Source organism: Labeo rohita, chromosome 5 (genome assembly GCF_022985175.1).
Source record: "Labeo rohita strain BAU-BD-2019 chromosome 5, IGBB_LRoh.1.0, whole genome shotgun sequence".
In the NCBI taxonomy this organism is placed as follows: domain Eukaryota; kingdom Metazoa; phylum Chordata; class Actinopteri; order Cypriniformes; family Cyprinidae; genus Labeo; species Labeo rohita.
In genome coordinates this window covers 31,519,323-31,533,912 of record NC_066873.1, presented here as the reverse complement: position 1 = coordinate 31,533,912, position 14,590 = coordinate 31,519,323, and the positions used below count along the sequence as shown (strand labels likewise).

Below are 14,590 nucleotides of genomic sequence, written 5' to 3'. Positions count from 1 at the left end.
AAATCTGTTTAACGCATCGCACAAATTCTTCATTGTTTGGAAGGTAGTGAATATATTATGACGCGTTGTTGTTGTTCGACCTCTCTGTCAACAGAGGGCGCTATATTCAAACACGCGTTTAAACTTCAGATACAACGCAACTGTCGTAAACAGCTGAGAAATTGAACCTCTGCGTGCCTAAAAGTCTTGTCGCTCTTTTATAGCAGGTGAGTTTTAACGTTTTTGAATACACTTGGTCGCACACATGACCAAGCGAAGAGCAGAGAACGTTTTGCCTCCCGAAATCCCCCATAAAAGATGTTTTCGTTCTCTCTCTGACAACGACAAACCGGTCGGAGGTGCGAACCTGATCCAAAACGCAAATCCATCCGCGTTATTATCAGTGGCTGGACAACGCTGCAGGAAAAGATCGAGCTATGTCGAAGATTCACTGGATACAGATAACCGACCGAGAAAAGTGGCTGCAAACAAGGTTAATTCAGCGCTAGCAGATAAGAACACATGCAAGTCTAGAACATTCCAGGATGATGCTGGTAGACCCGTGACGCGACGGTCATCTCGCATGCTTCAGACTCAAAATAAACAGACAGACGAAGAAAATAACATAACTGCAGGAGACAAGGTAAAGTTTCACACAAGCACATGAGCGCGAACTCGTGTTACTGTGTGGGGTCAGGTAGTATAATGTGTAATGATGGCAGATGAACATAAGGTGGCGGTACATGATCATAATGTTATCAGTCGACATATTTTAATAGACATGTAACATTATATGGGCCATTCTACAGAACTGGTCCAAAGTCAAAGTTGGAAAATGTTTTTCCAAAAAATTAGTATGTATGCAAATTGTATAATATCCAAGGTGCACATTTCTAGTAAGTGTGCAGTTAACTCTCTATTGTGTTTTCAGAAAGTTTTGGAATATTTATCCTCTTCCCAAATTTGTCACTACCAAAACAGAATTATAAGGGTTATATTGACCTATTAAGATTTTGCTTACATCTACGTTGTAAGTATATATATTTGCTGTTTTATTAACATTTTTATGAGGGGTAAATCAATAACAATTACATTTTAAACAATATTTCAAGTGTAATTTATAAGATGTGCTGTATTTTGAATCCAAATTTTCTTTGTAAAAGGCAAAAAGTTAATCATACTGATTTCAGTGTTAAGAATTCATTAGTTTGAATATACATTGAATCACTATCATAACATCTTAGTTGATAACTCAGTATGCTGTATTTTTGACAAAACATCCCGTGTTTTAGTAGTGACAGTAATGTTTTGGTAGCAACCACATCACATTACAGATTTTTAACTTGTATACTAAAACACTACTGAAACATAGTAAAATGCAAAAAATGTGCATGACTGTACTAAAATTTTGTTTATTTTCCCCCAAATAAATGATTATGTGTTCCCTTTTGTTCGTACCGAAACAATGATGACATGTTTTAGTCGTGACAATTTGATGGGATAACACCCCAAAAAGCAAAGATGTTACTACTGAAACACCACCAGATGTTTTGGTAGTGGCAATTTTTGATACTTTTGAACCTAGCTGAAGAATGCTAATCAGCACATGGTTAGCTAGCACAGTTCTAAACAGTGGTACACATATAAAAACTAAATGTTATGGAATAATTCCCAAAAAAGTGTGCTTAATTGCTGAAAAAAGGTGTTCGGTAGTGACGTTCCTTAAAGTTACATACAGATTTTTCAGACTTTTGAAAACAATTACCTCAAAATGATGAGACCTATCTACTCACACCTTGTAGCTATGAGAGTGAGAGTGACACAGGAATATTTCCTGATCATAAATTTAGAGGTGTAGTTAAAATCAGTCTCAGTCAATGGGCTAAGCAAACACTGTTTCGGTAGTGACATGAAAAATGCAGGGCACTTTTTTTTTACATAAAGTTTCGTAATTTACAAAGAAAGCATATAATAATATTTAGTTTGAACTTCACTTTTTAAAAGAATCAAAAAGATACTTTTAAAAACAATGAAAAAAAAAATGCAAAAATTATTTCAATATAATTTTCATAAGTCGAAATTTAGGGGTTAGGGTTCGGGACAGCCACCTCCCAATTAAAAAGTACCCAATAAATGATGATTTTATATATATTAAGCTTACTGATATTTTAAATATTATTGTGGGTTTCAATAGGTAATAGAGGGATCTTAGTAAACACCTAAAATTCGAATACCTAAATGCTTTTATATGTATTTTTTGGGTGTGGGACAGAAGTTTGGACCAATTCTGTAGAATGGCCCATATCTGTTGTTCTATCTGACTAAGTTTTTCCTTGATGACTATTAAACTTTAAGGTACTTTATGTATAATTAGCATATTCCTTTACACTTCACCCTTGTTGGTGCAGGTTGTTGCTGTAGTAAATGATTTGGAAATTCAGCTCTTCTTTGTATCCCATTAGGTTATGCACACAGACGAGGACCTCTCTTCGTTCAATTCTTTCCAGTTCTGGCGGGTTCCACTGCCTGAGCTGGATCTCTCTCTCCTGGAGACTGAACCCTCAGCTGGGTCCTCCATAGATTCTTCCACCAAAGACTCAGATGCAATGGAAACATGAGGAGATCTCCAGTGAACATTGACTTTCTTGTGAGATGTTGTATGGGTTTTGCCAAATTACCTGAGTGGATGTGGTGACATGATTCCCCCTGATCTGCACTAGATGAACACATAAACAAGGCCTTGCGCTTTGTACAGTGAGGAGGCCTCCAGCAGAAGCTTTTTATTCTGGAAGAAACACATGATGGGCACATGACCTCATATTCCTGTCCTACAGAGGTCAAGTGTTCAGAAGTGTGAAAGCATGTTGGACTTATCACGTTTATGTTTATAGCTGTGAGACAAGTGAATGTCAAGGTGACGCAAACCTTTCTTTTGCTTAAGCTGTGCCTGATTTAAATTGTTTTCTTTAGTTTTGTTTTTGTAAACTTTAGAGCCTTGTTCATTTCCTTTGAACATCATTCTCATTTTGACAACAGTATGTTGTGTTTCTCTTCATAGTAGATGCAGCAAGCGCTTTGTATGTTCCGGTGGCCAGTATTATAACTGCAGTGTTTTTGAAATTGCTCGACAGCAATAAAATGTATTTTTTATACATGCTATTAAATTGTATCGTCTTTGGTGACCTGTCTGATTTCATGATTCTTTCTTTTTACGTACTAAAGCACTTTTGTTTGTCATGCACAAGTTATGATTGCTTTTACAGTTAACCTACAGTGCGTGATTTCTTTCCCCATTCCCCATCTAAAGGAAGTGAAACATACCTGTTTCCACACTTCAGTCAGGTGCTAATGACCTTTGGTCTAGGAGGGAATAAGGGCTGAGAACATGCCAGCTTTATCAGGAGATTTCATCGCCAGCGATCAGCATGTACAGATAGTCGTGTTCATCTGCTAAGCTAAAAAAGCATGCAAGTAAAATGCTGCAATGGTAAGCCAAGTTTTGATACTTTTGGGTGCTCCTCTGGGAATATGTGGAAATGACATGTACATGAAAAATGAAAATATTGTACTGCAGTCTTTTTAGAATTATACAACTCAGAGACATGCTTTAACCTCAAGGGCAACGAAGATGAAAAATATAATTTTATGGATCTGTACTAGTATTGAGACCATTGTAGAGGTTGTTGTCCTCTTTCCAAACACATAGTCTACAGGACAAACTTGTTGTAGACTTAATTGATGTTTGGCAAGTCAGACTGTTTTGTTGACCTAGCAATAAATTCAGAAATTGTAGCATATGAGAATCAAGCTCCATGCCTCTGATGACAGATGAGAAGTTTTTGTTTTTTCAGTTATTTAAATTACACCACCAATTGTTAATGTAAGATTGTTCTGCTCACCAAGCCTATATTTATTTGATCCAAAGTACAGCTAAAAAAAAACTGTTTTCTATTTCAATATGTTTTTAAATGTCATTTATTCCTGTGATTTCAAAGCTGAATTTTTTGCATTATTACTCCAGTCACATGATCCTACAGAAATTATTCTAATATTCTGATTTGCTTTGATCTCAGGAATAAATTACAAATATATTCAAATAGAAAATACAAATAGAAAACAGTTATTTTAAATAGTAAAAATATTTCCAAATATTACTGCTGTACTTTGGATCAAATACATGCAGGCAGGTGAACAGAAGAGACTTCTTTAAAAAAAAAAAAAAAAAAATCTTACTGTCCTTTTGATTAAAAAACTTTTGACTGGTAGTGTATTTTCTCCTAATGTATATGTGGTGTTATAGAATGTTACGGCTATGAAAAGTGGAAAAAGTTTTTTTTTTTTTTTTTTTTTTTTTTTTTTTTTACTTTTGAGCGAAAAATCGATGTGTTATCAACTATTTTTGTTATATTTCTTGAATGACATAAGTAAATAAATATGTAAGTATGTAACTGTTGGCATGATCAACATACTGTAAATGAAGAGTTCGCTTGCAAAAACAATTTTTTTTTTAACGCATGTTTTTATGTTTTTTTATGTTTTATTTTTTTTTTATTGTGTTAGATGTATTTTTTAGTAATTTTTACTTAATAAAAATAACCCAACTGCAGTTTGATTGAGATTAATTGGAAAACACAATGAAAAAACATGATTTTTGAAAACTGTTATCTGTAAACGAGTTATCTGTATTTGCAAGTGAACTCTTCAAATATTTTATGCCATTTGCTTGATATAAACTCATATATGAGGGGCAACAACATATTAAAAATACAACATTATTAAAAAATAACATCAGGCATCCGCCATTTCATAAAATATTAGATAAGATTAATAACATCAAATTGTCTGCAGTAAACTTCGTCGGCCTGTCGGAAGCATGCAATGTTACATCCGGCTGTTGACAGAGGGAGGCGCAATACCAGTGGGAAACAATTTACCCTATATGCAAGTAATGCATCTAAATTGCACGGACCGATGATAACAAATGATGTTACTAGTTATGGTATTATCTTAGTATTATCTGAGCTTATGTGCAAATAAACCCAATGCTATTTTTGTCGATTATAATGCAGCAATGAATATTTTCATAACCAAACACTGTTTGTTTGTAAAGATAGGTTCTCGTGATTGAGGTCTGGCTAGAGCATTATTTGCCCTCCTCCTTAACTTTAACAGTCCGCGCTCATTTAGTTAGTCATTCACGAACATTATTTCCCTTTTCGCTTCGTTAGTTTTGAAATCAATGCTAAGTCATACAACACTTTAAGCGGGAAAAATACTTCAATTTCGTAGCGTCTGAGAAACATTTCGACATGAATACAGGAAGAATGTGAAGAATGAAGTTACATTCGTTATGCAACTGCTATTGGTCTCTCTTGAATAAGCACGGGCTTCCCAGAACGAAACAAGTTCGCAGTTAAAGTTCCAGGTTGCGTGTCCACACTCGACACTTTACAGCCCGTGGTAAAGACCACCCACTTCCTAACAGATTGCATCTCTTCACTTAATGCGCGTTTAATCCAGGAATAAGATTCCGCTGAATTTATGGGAAATATGACTGGGAAAACAACGCTATTACACAGGTAATTTTCGTATGTTATGAATTAATAGCTGCCTTGTTGTATGAAACGAAAAGTTGTATCCTACAGGGCATCACTCCAAGACATGTTAAAACTTGTGTTTGAGTCTCAGTTATCTCATTCCCCATTCCACGCAGGACTGTTGTTTTGCATATGTAGTAACAGTAGTTTGCGACCTATTTTCGTTCAAACGCACTAATGTATTTCTGAAGCGAAGTGGCTCTTCAGGTAGCAGTACAGTAAGTCAAAGTACTATTTCAGTCTCTGTTTTGGATAAGGACGTCCTCCACCCTTTTATTTGTTTCTTCGGCTAGATGGCGGTGTTTTAAGTTAGGGGGGTTCTCGTCTGTCTCTTGTAATTTTACCAAATAATTCCCGGAAAAGGATGTATATACGTAATTTTCCACCTCACTCTAATCCATTGTTTTTTTGTTTTTTATCTGGCAAAAACATGCAAAGGCTAAAAGGACTGCGTGAAAGTATTCATGACTGACTTACTCAACTGTGGAGGAGATTTAAGGAGAAATGGTATGTTGCATTGCACACAGTATTGGGAAGGTTACTTTGGAAATGTAATAGGTTACAGATTACAAGTTACTCTATTTAAAATGTAATAAGTAGTGTAACTTTCCAATTACTTTTATAGAAGTAATGTAACTTATTACATTTGATTACTTTTCTAAATTTCTAATATTTTCAGCTGTTAATCATTTTGAAACATTAAACCAGGCAGAGTTAACCTTACAGTAGCACTCAACACTGATTACTGTCAGACTTTCAAAATCTTTAGCACTTGAATTAAGATTATAATAAGTAAGATAATATACATCTTTATTCTGCAATAACAACTGGCTGGATGTACATTATCAGACATGAAACACTGGTCTGAGTTGAACTATTTCAAACGCAAAGCTTCCACAAAGAAAAAAGTTGCTAAAACTATGAAGCGTATAGCGCCAACTTATGATGACTCTAATGAGTCCGGATGAGTCTGAGTTATTAGCTTTTACCAGTTGTTATCGGGGAATAACATATCTTGGAATGTCATGACTGACCAATCAGAATCAAGCATTCCACAGAGCCATGTAATATAATTTAAAGCACAGCCACCCAAATTCAGACTTAACACCTCTTATTTACTTTGAGATCATTCTGATGTTAAATACAGATTTGAAATCATAACAAGAAATGGTTTAATTGCTATGATACTGGTTTTAAAATCAAATGTTTGCATAAATATAACAGGAAGCACTGGCATCTAACAATGCCATAAATTAATCTTAAAAAATAAAGTATATGCATGAACACAAATAGGAAACAAAACATTTAAGAATAAGCATGTCACCTCAAATGAGACACCAATGTTTCAGGAGTTTTCTGACACAGAATAGGATACATCGGCGTCTTAGAATTATAAGGTTCTATCTGCATTCTGAGCACTTTTGAGATATTGAGCTTCAAGGTTTTTCGTTCAGTAGACTTCAGGAGACAGAACCATTTTTGTTTTCTAAAAAAAGGCCCAAGATGTACACAGCCTACATAAGAAACATCACATAATGTAAATAAGTCAACTGATTAAGAATATGTGAATAACTCAACTCATGAAACATTGGTGTCTCATTTTAGAACAGTCACAATGCAATTTGGGAAAGAAGTCAATTAAATTTGTATGTGCGTGTGTGTGGAAAAATCAGAAGTAACCCCCTTTGTGATTATTAACATTTTCAAAAGTAACTAATTTAATTACGCATTTTTTTTCTCAGTAACTGTAACTAATTACATTTATTTTGTAATTAAATTATGTAATTCTGTTACATGTAACTAGTTACTCCCCAACACTGATTACACTTATTTTAAATTTTTACAGATAAGGCCAAATTTGCACTGCAAAGGTGGCACAGAGGCACTTCGGAAGTGGCTTCTGTTTAGGTTTCTTTAAATCCTGTTCAATGCTACTCAGTAGTGTCATAAATGCATGTACACAGCAATTATGACTTTATACTTTGAGAGTAGGGGCTAAAGTGGGTCAGAACAGAAATAATTAAATCTAGCTTTTATGCTGCATTATGCCTTTACATAGAATTTTAAGCAGCCACAGAGCAGCCTTATCTCAGATATGAAAAGAGAAGAGAGTTTATGCATGACCACATCTGTTATTTTAGCATTATTTATATACTAATATCGTATTATTTTCATAGTTTCAGTGTTTATTTTAATTTTAGTTTCAGTCATTTTATGTTTTTGAAATTTTTATTACTTTTTAAAATAATTCTAAAGTTTATATTTTATTTGATTTCAGCTTCATTTCAATGACTTTTAGTTTCAGTTAGCAATAACAGCACTGCTTCTAATGTAGTGGTTATTGTGGCTCATAATAGTAGGCTTATAGTATGACAAGCTTTACACAACTGTTTTCCTTTCAGTCTAGACTTAGTTGGATCCAGGCCAATTTTTGCAAGAGAGAATGTGTCAAATTTCTGCCAGCCTCACGTGATCATCACAGGTGTGCTTAATAATCTTGCTTGTCATATCTGCATATTATCTTTTGGCAATGGTGATGTGAGTTTATCAGGTGTTGTTGAGGTTGCTCATTTTGTCTTAAAGACCCATATTAATTGCAGCTTCTTCTGTTTTACAGGTGTTATCCAGTGTGTCAAGTGTGCCAAAGCTTAGTAAGGTATTATTTTTATTTTTTTTTTTTTTTTATCACCCGTGCATTCATCCTCTATTTATTTACATGAAAATATGTTCATATTTTAATTGTTTTTGTACATATCAGGTAATTTGAATGTCAGTTAAATAATTAAATGTTTCCTAGTCTAAAGATGTCTGTCAGTGTTGCTGTTTGTGAGTGTGATCTCTATACAATAATTGAATTCCTTATCAAGTAATCATGACTGGAAAAGCCATGAAAGTTTACTCTTCAGAAGCAGTGGAAAACTTGAAAACAGGAAACAGTCTTAAAGTGGTGTCTTTTATATGGAAGCCAATTTCCATTATTTGGAAATAGAGTCTGAATTGTGACATAAAAAGTCACAAATACCTTGATTTATTTATTTTTTTATTCTGTGATGAAAACAAACGTTCATACCTTTATCACTCTTCTTTATTGTCATTCTTGGCTCATGTCATTTCTGTCCTCAGATGTTGTTGTGGGAGGCTGATCGCAGAGCATGTGGGTCCTTATTCTGGCTTGCTCGGACATGGCCCTGGTCCTGACTCCGCTGAGGAGGAGGAGTGGTCAGTGCTGCGGCACACCAGCAGTAGCCCCACTGATGCTTTCGGATGGCTGGACTTTCAGGGCAGCACAAAGCGCACATGTCATGCCAAGGTTGGTGCATACAAGAAAAAAAACTTATCATGCAGATAAAAACAGTGCATTTATGATATAGAACTGTGCATAGTGCATACAATAAAGTCCTATTTTCTCTACAGTATGTCCGTCTTTCCAGTAACACTTCACCAGAGCTCCTGGTCCAATTGATGCTGAGAGAATGGCACATGGAGATGCCCAAGCTGGTGATCTCAGTGCATGGAGGTACAGATAACTTCCCTCTGTCTCCACGGGTGTGCCAGGCTTTCAGCACAGGGCTTGTCACAGCTGCAGAAAGCACTGGAGCGTGGATACTGACTGACGGGATCAATACAGGTTTGTGTTTGTGGATGGGTATATTCACTTTAAATGTCTTGTTATTGCTATCACACTGTTTTGTATTGAAGCACATATTTCATTTCATACATATCATTTCTTTCATATTGAATGGAGTTTACATATATATATTCTATATATATATATATATATATATATATTCTATATATATAATATATACTGTCATTAATTACTCACCCTCATGTCATTCCAAACCCGTAAGAATTTTGTTCATCTTCTGAACACAAATTAATATATTTTAGATTAAATCCCAGAGCTTTCTGACCCTCCGTAGACAGCAAGGGTCTTACGTGGTTTGTAACGACATGAGGGTGAGTAATTAATGACAGAATTTTTTATTTTTGGCTGAACTATCCCTTTAAGTTTTTGTCTTATATTTATATTTTATTTTAGCTTTATATTTCAATTACAAAAAAACAATTTTTAATAGTTTTAGTTTACAGTTGTTACAGACCTTATTTCTCCTTGTGTTCAGGTGTGTCCAAGTATGTTGGTGATGCTGTAAAAGTGTATGGGTCATATGACCGCAGGAAGAGGAATGTTGTGGGGATCACACCCTGGGGGATTATTGAGAATAACAGTGACCTTATTGGCCGGGATGTGAGTTTTACATTTCTAAACTACATTATTGAATTATATTGCAATGTACAATGGGTCTAAACTGAGTGAGGTCAGTGGGATTCAAAATAATTTAAACCAAGAGTTAAACAAAATTTGAGAATTTTGAGAAATTTAAAACAAAGAAATAATAATAATAATAATAAATGTAAGAGTATGCATTTCTGGGCCACTGATAAGTACATTTGTGACATTGACAATTTGTTAATCGTTATTTTGCTAAACGATTGTTTCCTGTGTTATTATTTCCTGTGTTTACTGGTTCAATTTAATTATTATGTTATATACAAGTTGTTCTGATTCAGCTATACTGTTGTTGGGCTGTATTGTCCTAGGTTTTCAGGCACTACCAGGCTCTGGGTAATCCTCTGAGTAAACGTGCTAGTCTGAACGGCATGCATTCACACTTCCTGTTAGTTGACGATGGGACTGTGGGTAAATCAGGTTGTCAAATAGGCCTGAGGAAATGGCTAGAAAGGCATATACACTTACAGAAGATCCATCCTAGTAAGTGTTTTCTGCTTTTGTCTTCTGTATGTCTTTCGTGTTAAATGATTATGTGCATGTCTGATGTATATAATTGTGTGTATTTATTTTAGGGTTGCCTCCGCATGTGCCTTTAGTGTGTGTTGTAGTAGAAGGGGGTCCTGCCGTCCTCTCAGTGGTGCTGGATTATGTGTGCAGAAGTTCTCCTGTGCCTGTGCTGGTGTTTGAGGGAACAGGCAGAGCGGCAGACCTGCTGGCTTTAATACACAAACAAACAGCTGTAGACAGGTATGTCTCACATACATTTGTATACATTTAAAGGGGTAGTTAACCTAGAAAATGAAAATTCTGTCATTAATTACTTACCCCCATGTCATCCCAAATCTGTAAGACCTTCGTTCATCTTCGGAGCACAAAGTAAGATATTTTTGATGAAATCTGAGAGATTTCTGACCTTTCTAGACAGCAATGGTATTACCACGTTCAAGGCCCAGCTAGGTAGTAAGGACATCGTTAAAATAGTCCATGTGAGATCAGTGGTTCAACTGTAGTTTTACGAAGCTACGAGAATGCGTTGTGGTACTCCCATGAATGCGCATCAAAGACTGACAAGAAATAGAAAAAAATGTTAAATAAAGTCGCTATTGACACTTTTAGGCCCTGTTTATACTAGTGCATTTTCATTTTAAAACAGCGTTTTAAAATGAAAACGATCCCGTATACACAAACGTTTGCACTGTGTTTCAGAAACAATCTCCGTCTATACTGCACAACCGAAAACGCATGTCACATGACCATTCATACAGATACAACCATAGATATGTATAGATTTTAGCAAAAATATCTTAATTTGTGTTCCGTAGATGAACAAAGGTCTTACAGGTTTGGAACGACATGAGGGTGAGTAATTAATGACAGAATGACTATCCCTTTATATAATGTTTGGGTGCTATTATATTGAATATTTTGACCATTGTTTCTGTGTATGTTTCATTTAATTCTCATAGAAAGTTGGATTCAGATATTAAGGAGGACGTCCTGCTGAGGATTGAGGAAACATTTGGTGTGGAAAGACCAGAGGCCTCTGAACTTCTCAACGTACTCATGGAATGCATGGAGCATAGAGACCTTGTAAGTTAAATACCCTTTTTGACATCCCATTGGAACACTTGACCCTGATTGGTCAATTGTGACAAAGTTTTGTATAATGGCCACTAAATAGTGTCATTGTCCATTGTCTCAAACAATTCGTTTCCTACATAGCTCTGCTGGTTTCATGTCTCTTGTATCACTCTGCAAACAAAAATAATTATTAAAAAAGTTTAATAAAATTTTATATTTGGTGCCTAGCCATGTGCTAACATTCATATCTGTGTCCAAATCACTCTGTCAGTGTTTGTTTACTTATTATGACCAACTGTACATTTTCTGGGTAGATGATGACGAATGGCATGATCTCTTTAATTATGTTCCCACCAGGGTTATTATAGATAACTAAAACTGAAACTGACATTAAAACCATTTAAACCTTTCCGCTATCATGGTTACATGAGATACAGATCAGTTTGCAGATTCTAATCGTCAGTTCAGGAAATACCATTTAGTCCTAACTCAATCTTGAACTACTCGCTCATCAGTGAAGTTGTTGTCCTCTAAGCTGTGAACCTATTGCAACATATTCAAATCCCCTTCTGTATTTCTCTGGCTGTTTCCTCTTCTTCTCTCTTCTTCCTCTCTCCTCCTACTTGGCGGTAAACACTGGTTGTTTTGTGTGATAAGATGCCTGCTGTGTATCGGTCTCTGTCACTACGCCGAAAGCTCTGATGCTAAGCCTCCATCAAACGGAATGTTGTAGTTTACCACACCCATCCCACATCTCTGAGCTTCTAAATTGAGAGAGAACAGAATAATTGGAATGATGGCGCATGAAACGTATTTCCATATTAATTGAGTAGAAGGGATTAATTTGGTCCCCAGGCTCACAGATTCTTTGATTGGGTATGAATCACTCATGTGAAGACGAAATGCCAAAGGCATGTTAAGAGAAGAACATCTCCTCTGGGTGTCTTATAGAGTTACATGCATTTATATATTGGCATGGAATGCTGGTGGTTTCATACTAATACCAAACAAAATAAATAACTGCTGGCTATATTGAACATGACACAACAGCAGTGCCACTAGTTTACAAATCTGTTTTAATGCTGGCCATCTGTGTTGGTTCAAATTTGTTTCTCTTTATGGACTGATTTTTTTTTTAATGAGGTCATACTTTGACGATTTTTTGTTTTAGATCAGCATTTTTGATTCTGAATCTGAGGACCTTCAAGAGGCAGATGTTGCGATCCTGACTACATCACTGAGAGGTATGTTACATTCTTATCATGTTAATTCAATGTTGGATTAATGGGATTGTTCACCCAAAAAATGAAAATACAGGTACCAGAGGTTCCCCCGAGGAGCAGCTAAATATCACGTTGGCCTGGGACAGAGCTGATGTAGCAAAGGACAACATTTTTGTGTACGGACAACAATGGCAGGTACAGTTATGATTTTACAGCCAGCATTAAGGCATTTGTGAGTTAGAACAGATGTGTATAATCCAGTGCTGGATTTGGTAGGTGGGATCTCTGGAGCAGACTATGTTGGATGCGTTAGTAATGGATCGTGTCAGTTTTGTGAAGCTGTTGATTGAAAACGGCATGACCATGAACCGCTTCTTGACCGTCTCTCGTCTGGAACAGCTCTACAACATAGTAATTGCAATTATCACTTGCATTAAGCATTTGTCTCTGTTACAAGCAAATTTCTATGATCCTTCTAATGATAAATGCATTGGTATTTTTCAGCATAAAGGCTTCTCAGATTGTTTTCTTCGACACCTCATTGAAGATGCCAAACAGGTGTGTATAAAGTAAAACCTTCTGTTCTTCGCTGTATGGGTTGTCAACAGGGAGTCAGACAATTATTGTTTGAATTTTTGTGTAAAATAATTTCTATTTTTTTTAAACAAAATACCATATTAAGAAATAGTTTACCCAAAAATGAAAATTCAGTTATTAATTATTCACCGTCATGTCGTTCCAAACCCATGAGACCTGCTTTTATCTTCATAAAAGAATTTAAGTTATTTTTTAAGAAATAAGAGATTTTCTGACCCTGCATAGACAGCAACGTTCAAAGTCCAAAAAGATAGTAAGGACATCAATAAAATAGCCCATGTGACATCAGTGGTTCAACCTTAATTTTATGAAGTTACGAAAATACTTTTTATGCATGAAGAAAACACAAACAACAAATTTATTCAACATTTTCTTCTCTTTCATGTCAGTCTTCGCTGCATGTTCAGGAGAGTATCACGACGCATGCGTGTGGTGTTCCTGACACAGGCTAAAAATGTTCAATTTGTCAATCCAACAAGGGGTCCTTGACCTGAAGTGTTTCCATAAGCATTTTCTGTGTTTTTGTAGACTCGTCTGCCTGCTGTTTATAGGATGTCTTTAATTGACATTGGAATGGTGATTGAATATCTGATTGGTGGAGCTTATCGAAGCACGTATACACGCAAGAGCTTCAGAACCATGTACAGTCGCTTCCATAACCCAGCTAAGGTCTGCTTTCTTTCTCATTCATTTAGATAATAATCCATGCATTTCTGTGTTTTGAAAGTGAGTTTCCATTTCTGTTAGACATTATCTTAATTAACTTTAAGGAGAAGTTCACTTTCATAACAAAAATTTGCAGATAATGTACTCACCCCCTTGTTCATGATGTTCATGTCTTTCTTTCTTCAGTCATAAAGAAGTTATGTTTATTGAGGAAAACATTTCAGGAATGTTCACCATAGAGTGCACTTAAGTGGTGCCTGTGAGTTTGAACTTCCAAAGTGCAGTTTAAATGCGGCTTCAAAGGTCTCTAAATGATCCCAGCCAGGGAATAAGGGTCTTATCTATCGAAACAAATTGTTATTTTCTTTATCTATTTTCTTTGTCTTTTTAAAAACTTTTTTAATAACAAATGCTCGTCTTGTCTAGCTCTGCATGTGCTCTGTGCATTCCGGTTCAAGAGAGTTAGGGTAGGTCCAAAAATTCCCATCTCATTTTCTCCTCCAACTTCAAAATCATCCTAATTGATGCAGAAGTACCGACCCAGTGTTTACAAAGTGAACGTGCAAAGAAGATTAAAAACCCTTTATTAAAAAGGTAAAACAGCAATGTAGGATGATTTTTAAGTTAGAGAAGAAAATGAGATGGGAGTTTTT

The 14,590-nt window shown here is 35.6% G+C and overlaps 2 protein-coding genes across 12 annotated transcripts in view; both read left to right on the top strand.

Moving 5' to 3' along the window:
- The first annotated feature begins 111 nt into the window (after positions 1-111).
- wu:fa19b12 (uncharacterized protein LOC560551 homolog) lies at positions 112-2,821 on the top strand. The gene is made up of 2 exons (XM_051109548.1): positions 112-622; positions 2,442-2,821. Exons 1-2 carry the CDS (start codon positions 245-247, stop codon positions 2,595-2,597), a joined length of 534 nt encoding a protein of 177 aa, XP_050965505.1. The 5' UTR covers positions 112-244; the 3' UTR covers positions 2,598-2,821.
- A 542-nt stretch (positions 2,822-3,363) lies between these two features.
- Positions 3,364-14,590, top strand: part of trpm6 (transient receptor potential cation channel, subfamily M, member 6) — a 31,508-nt gene continuing 20,281 nt past the window's right edge. The window contains exons 1-15 of one of the 11 annotated variants that reach the window (XM_051109539.1): positions 3,364-3,466; positions 6,015-6,083; positions 7,979-8,058; positions 8,194-8,232; positions 8,700-8,886; positions 8,991-9,204; positions 9,701-9,825; positions 10,179-10,350; positions 10,443-10,617; positions 11,337-11,460; positions 12,623-12,695; positions 12,769-12,869; positions 12,951-13,085; positions 13,179-13,232; positions 13,800-13,940. In XM_051109539.1, coding sequence (XP_050965496.1) covers positions 6,081-6,083; positions 7,979-8,058; positions 8,194-8,232; positions 8,700-8,886; positions 8,991-9,204; positions 9,701-9,825; positions 10,179-10,350; positions 10,443-10,617; positions 11,337-11,460; positions 12,623-12,695; positions 12,769-12,869; positions 12,951-13,085; positions 13,179-13,232; positions 13,800-13,940 — 1,623 coding nt within the window. In that variant the 5' untranslated portion in view covers positions 3,364-3,466; positions 6,015-6,080. Of the gene's footprint in view, positions 3,467-5,143; positions 5,559-5,623; positions 5,795-6,014; positions 6,084-7,978; positions 8,059-8,193; positions 8,233-8,699; positions 8,887-8,990; positions 9,205-9,700; positions 9,826-10,178; positions 10,351-10,442; positions 10,618-11,336; positions 11,461-12,622; positions 12,696-12,768; positions 12,870-12,950; positions 13,086-13,178; positions 13,233-13,660; positions 13,941-14,590 lie in introns of those variants that run through there. The other 10 variants (XR_007827756.1, XM_051109545.1, XM_051109546.1 and 7 more) reach the window with 10 other exon arrangements.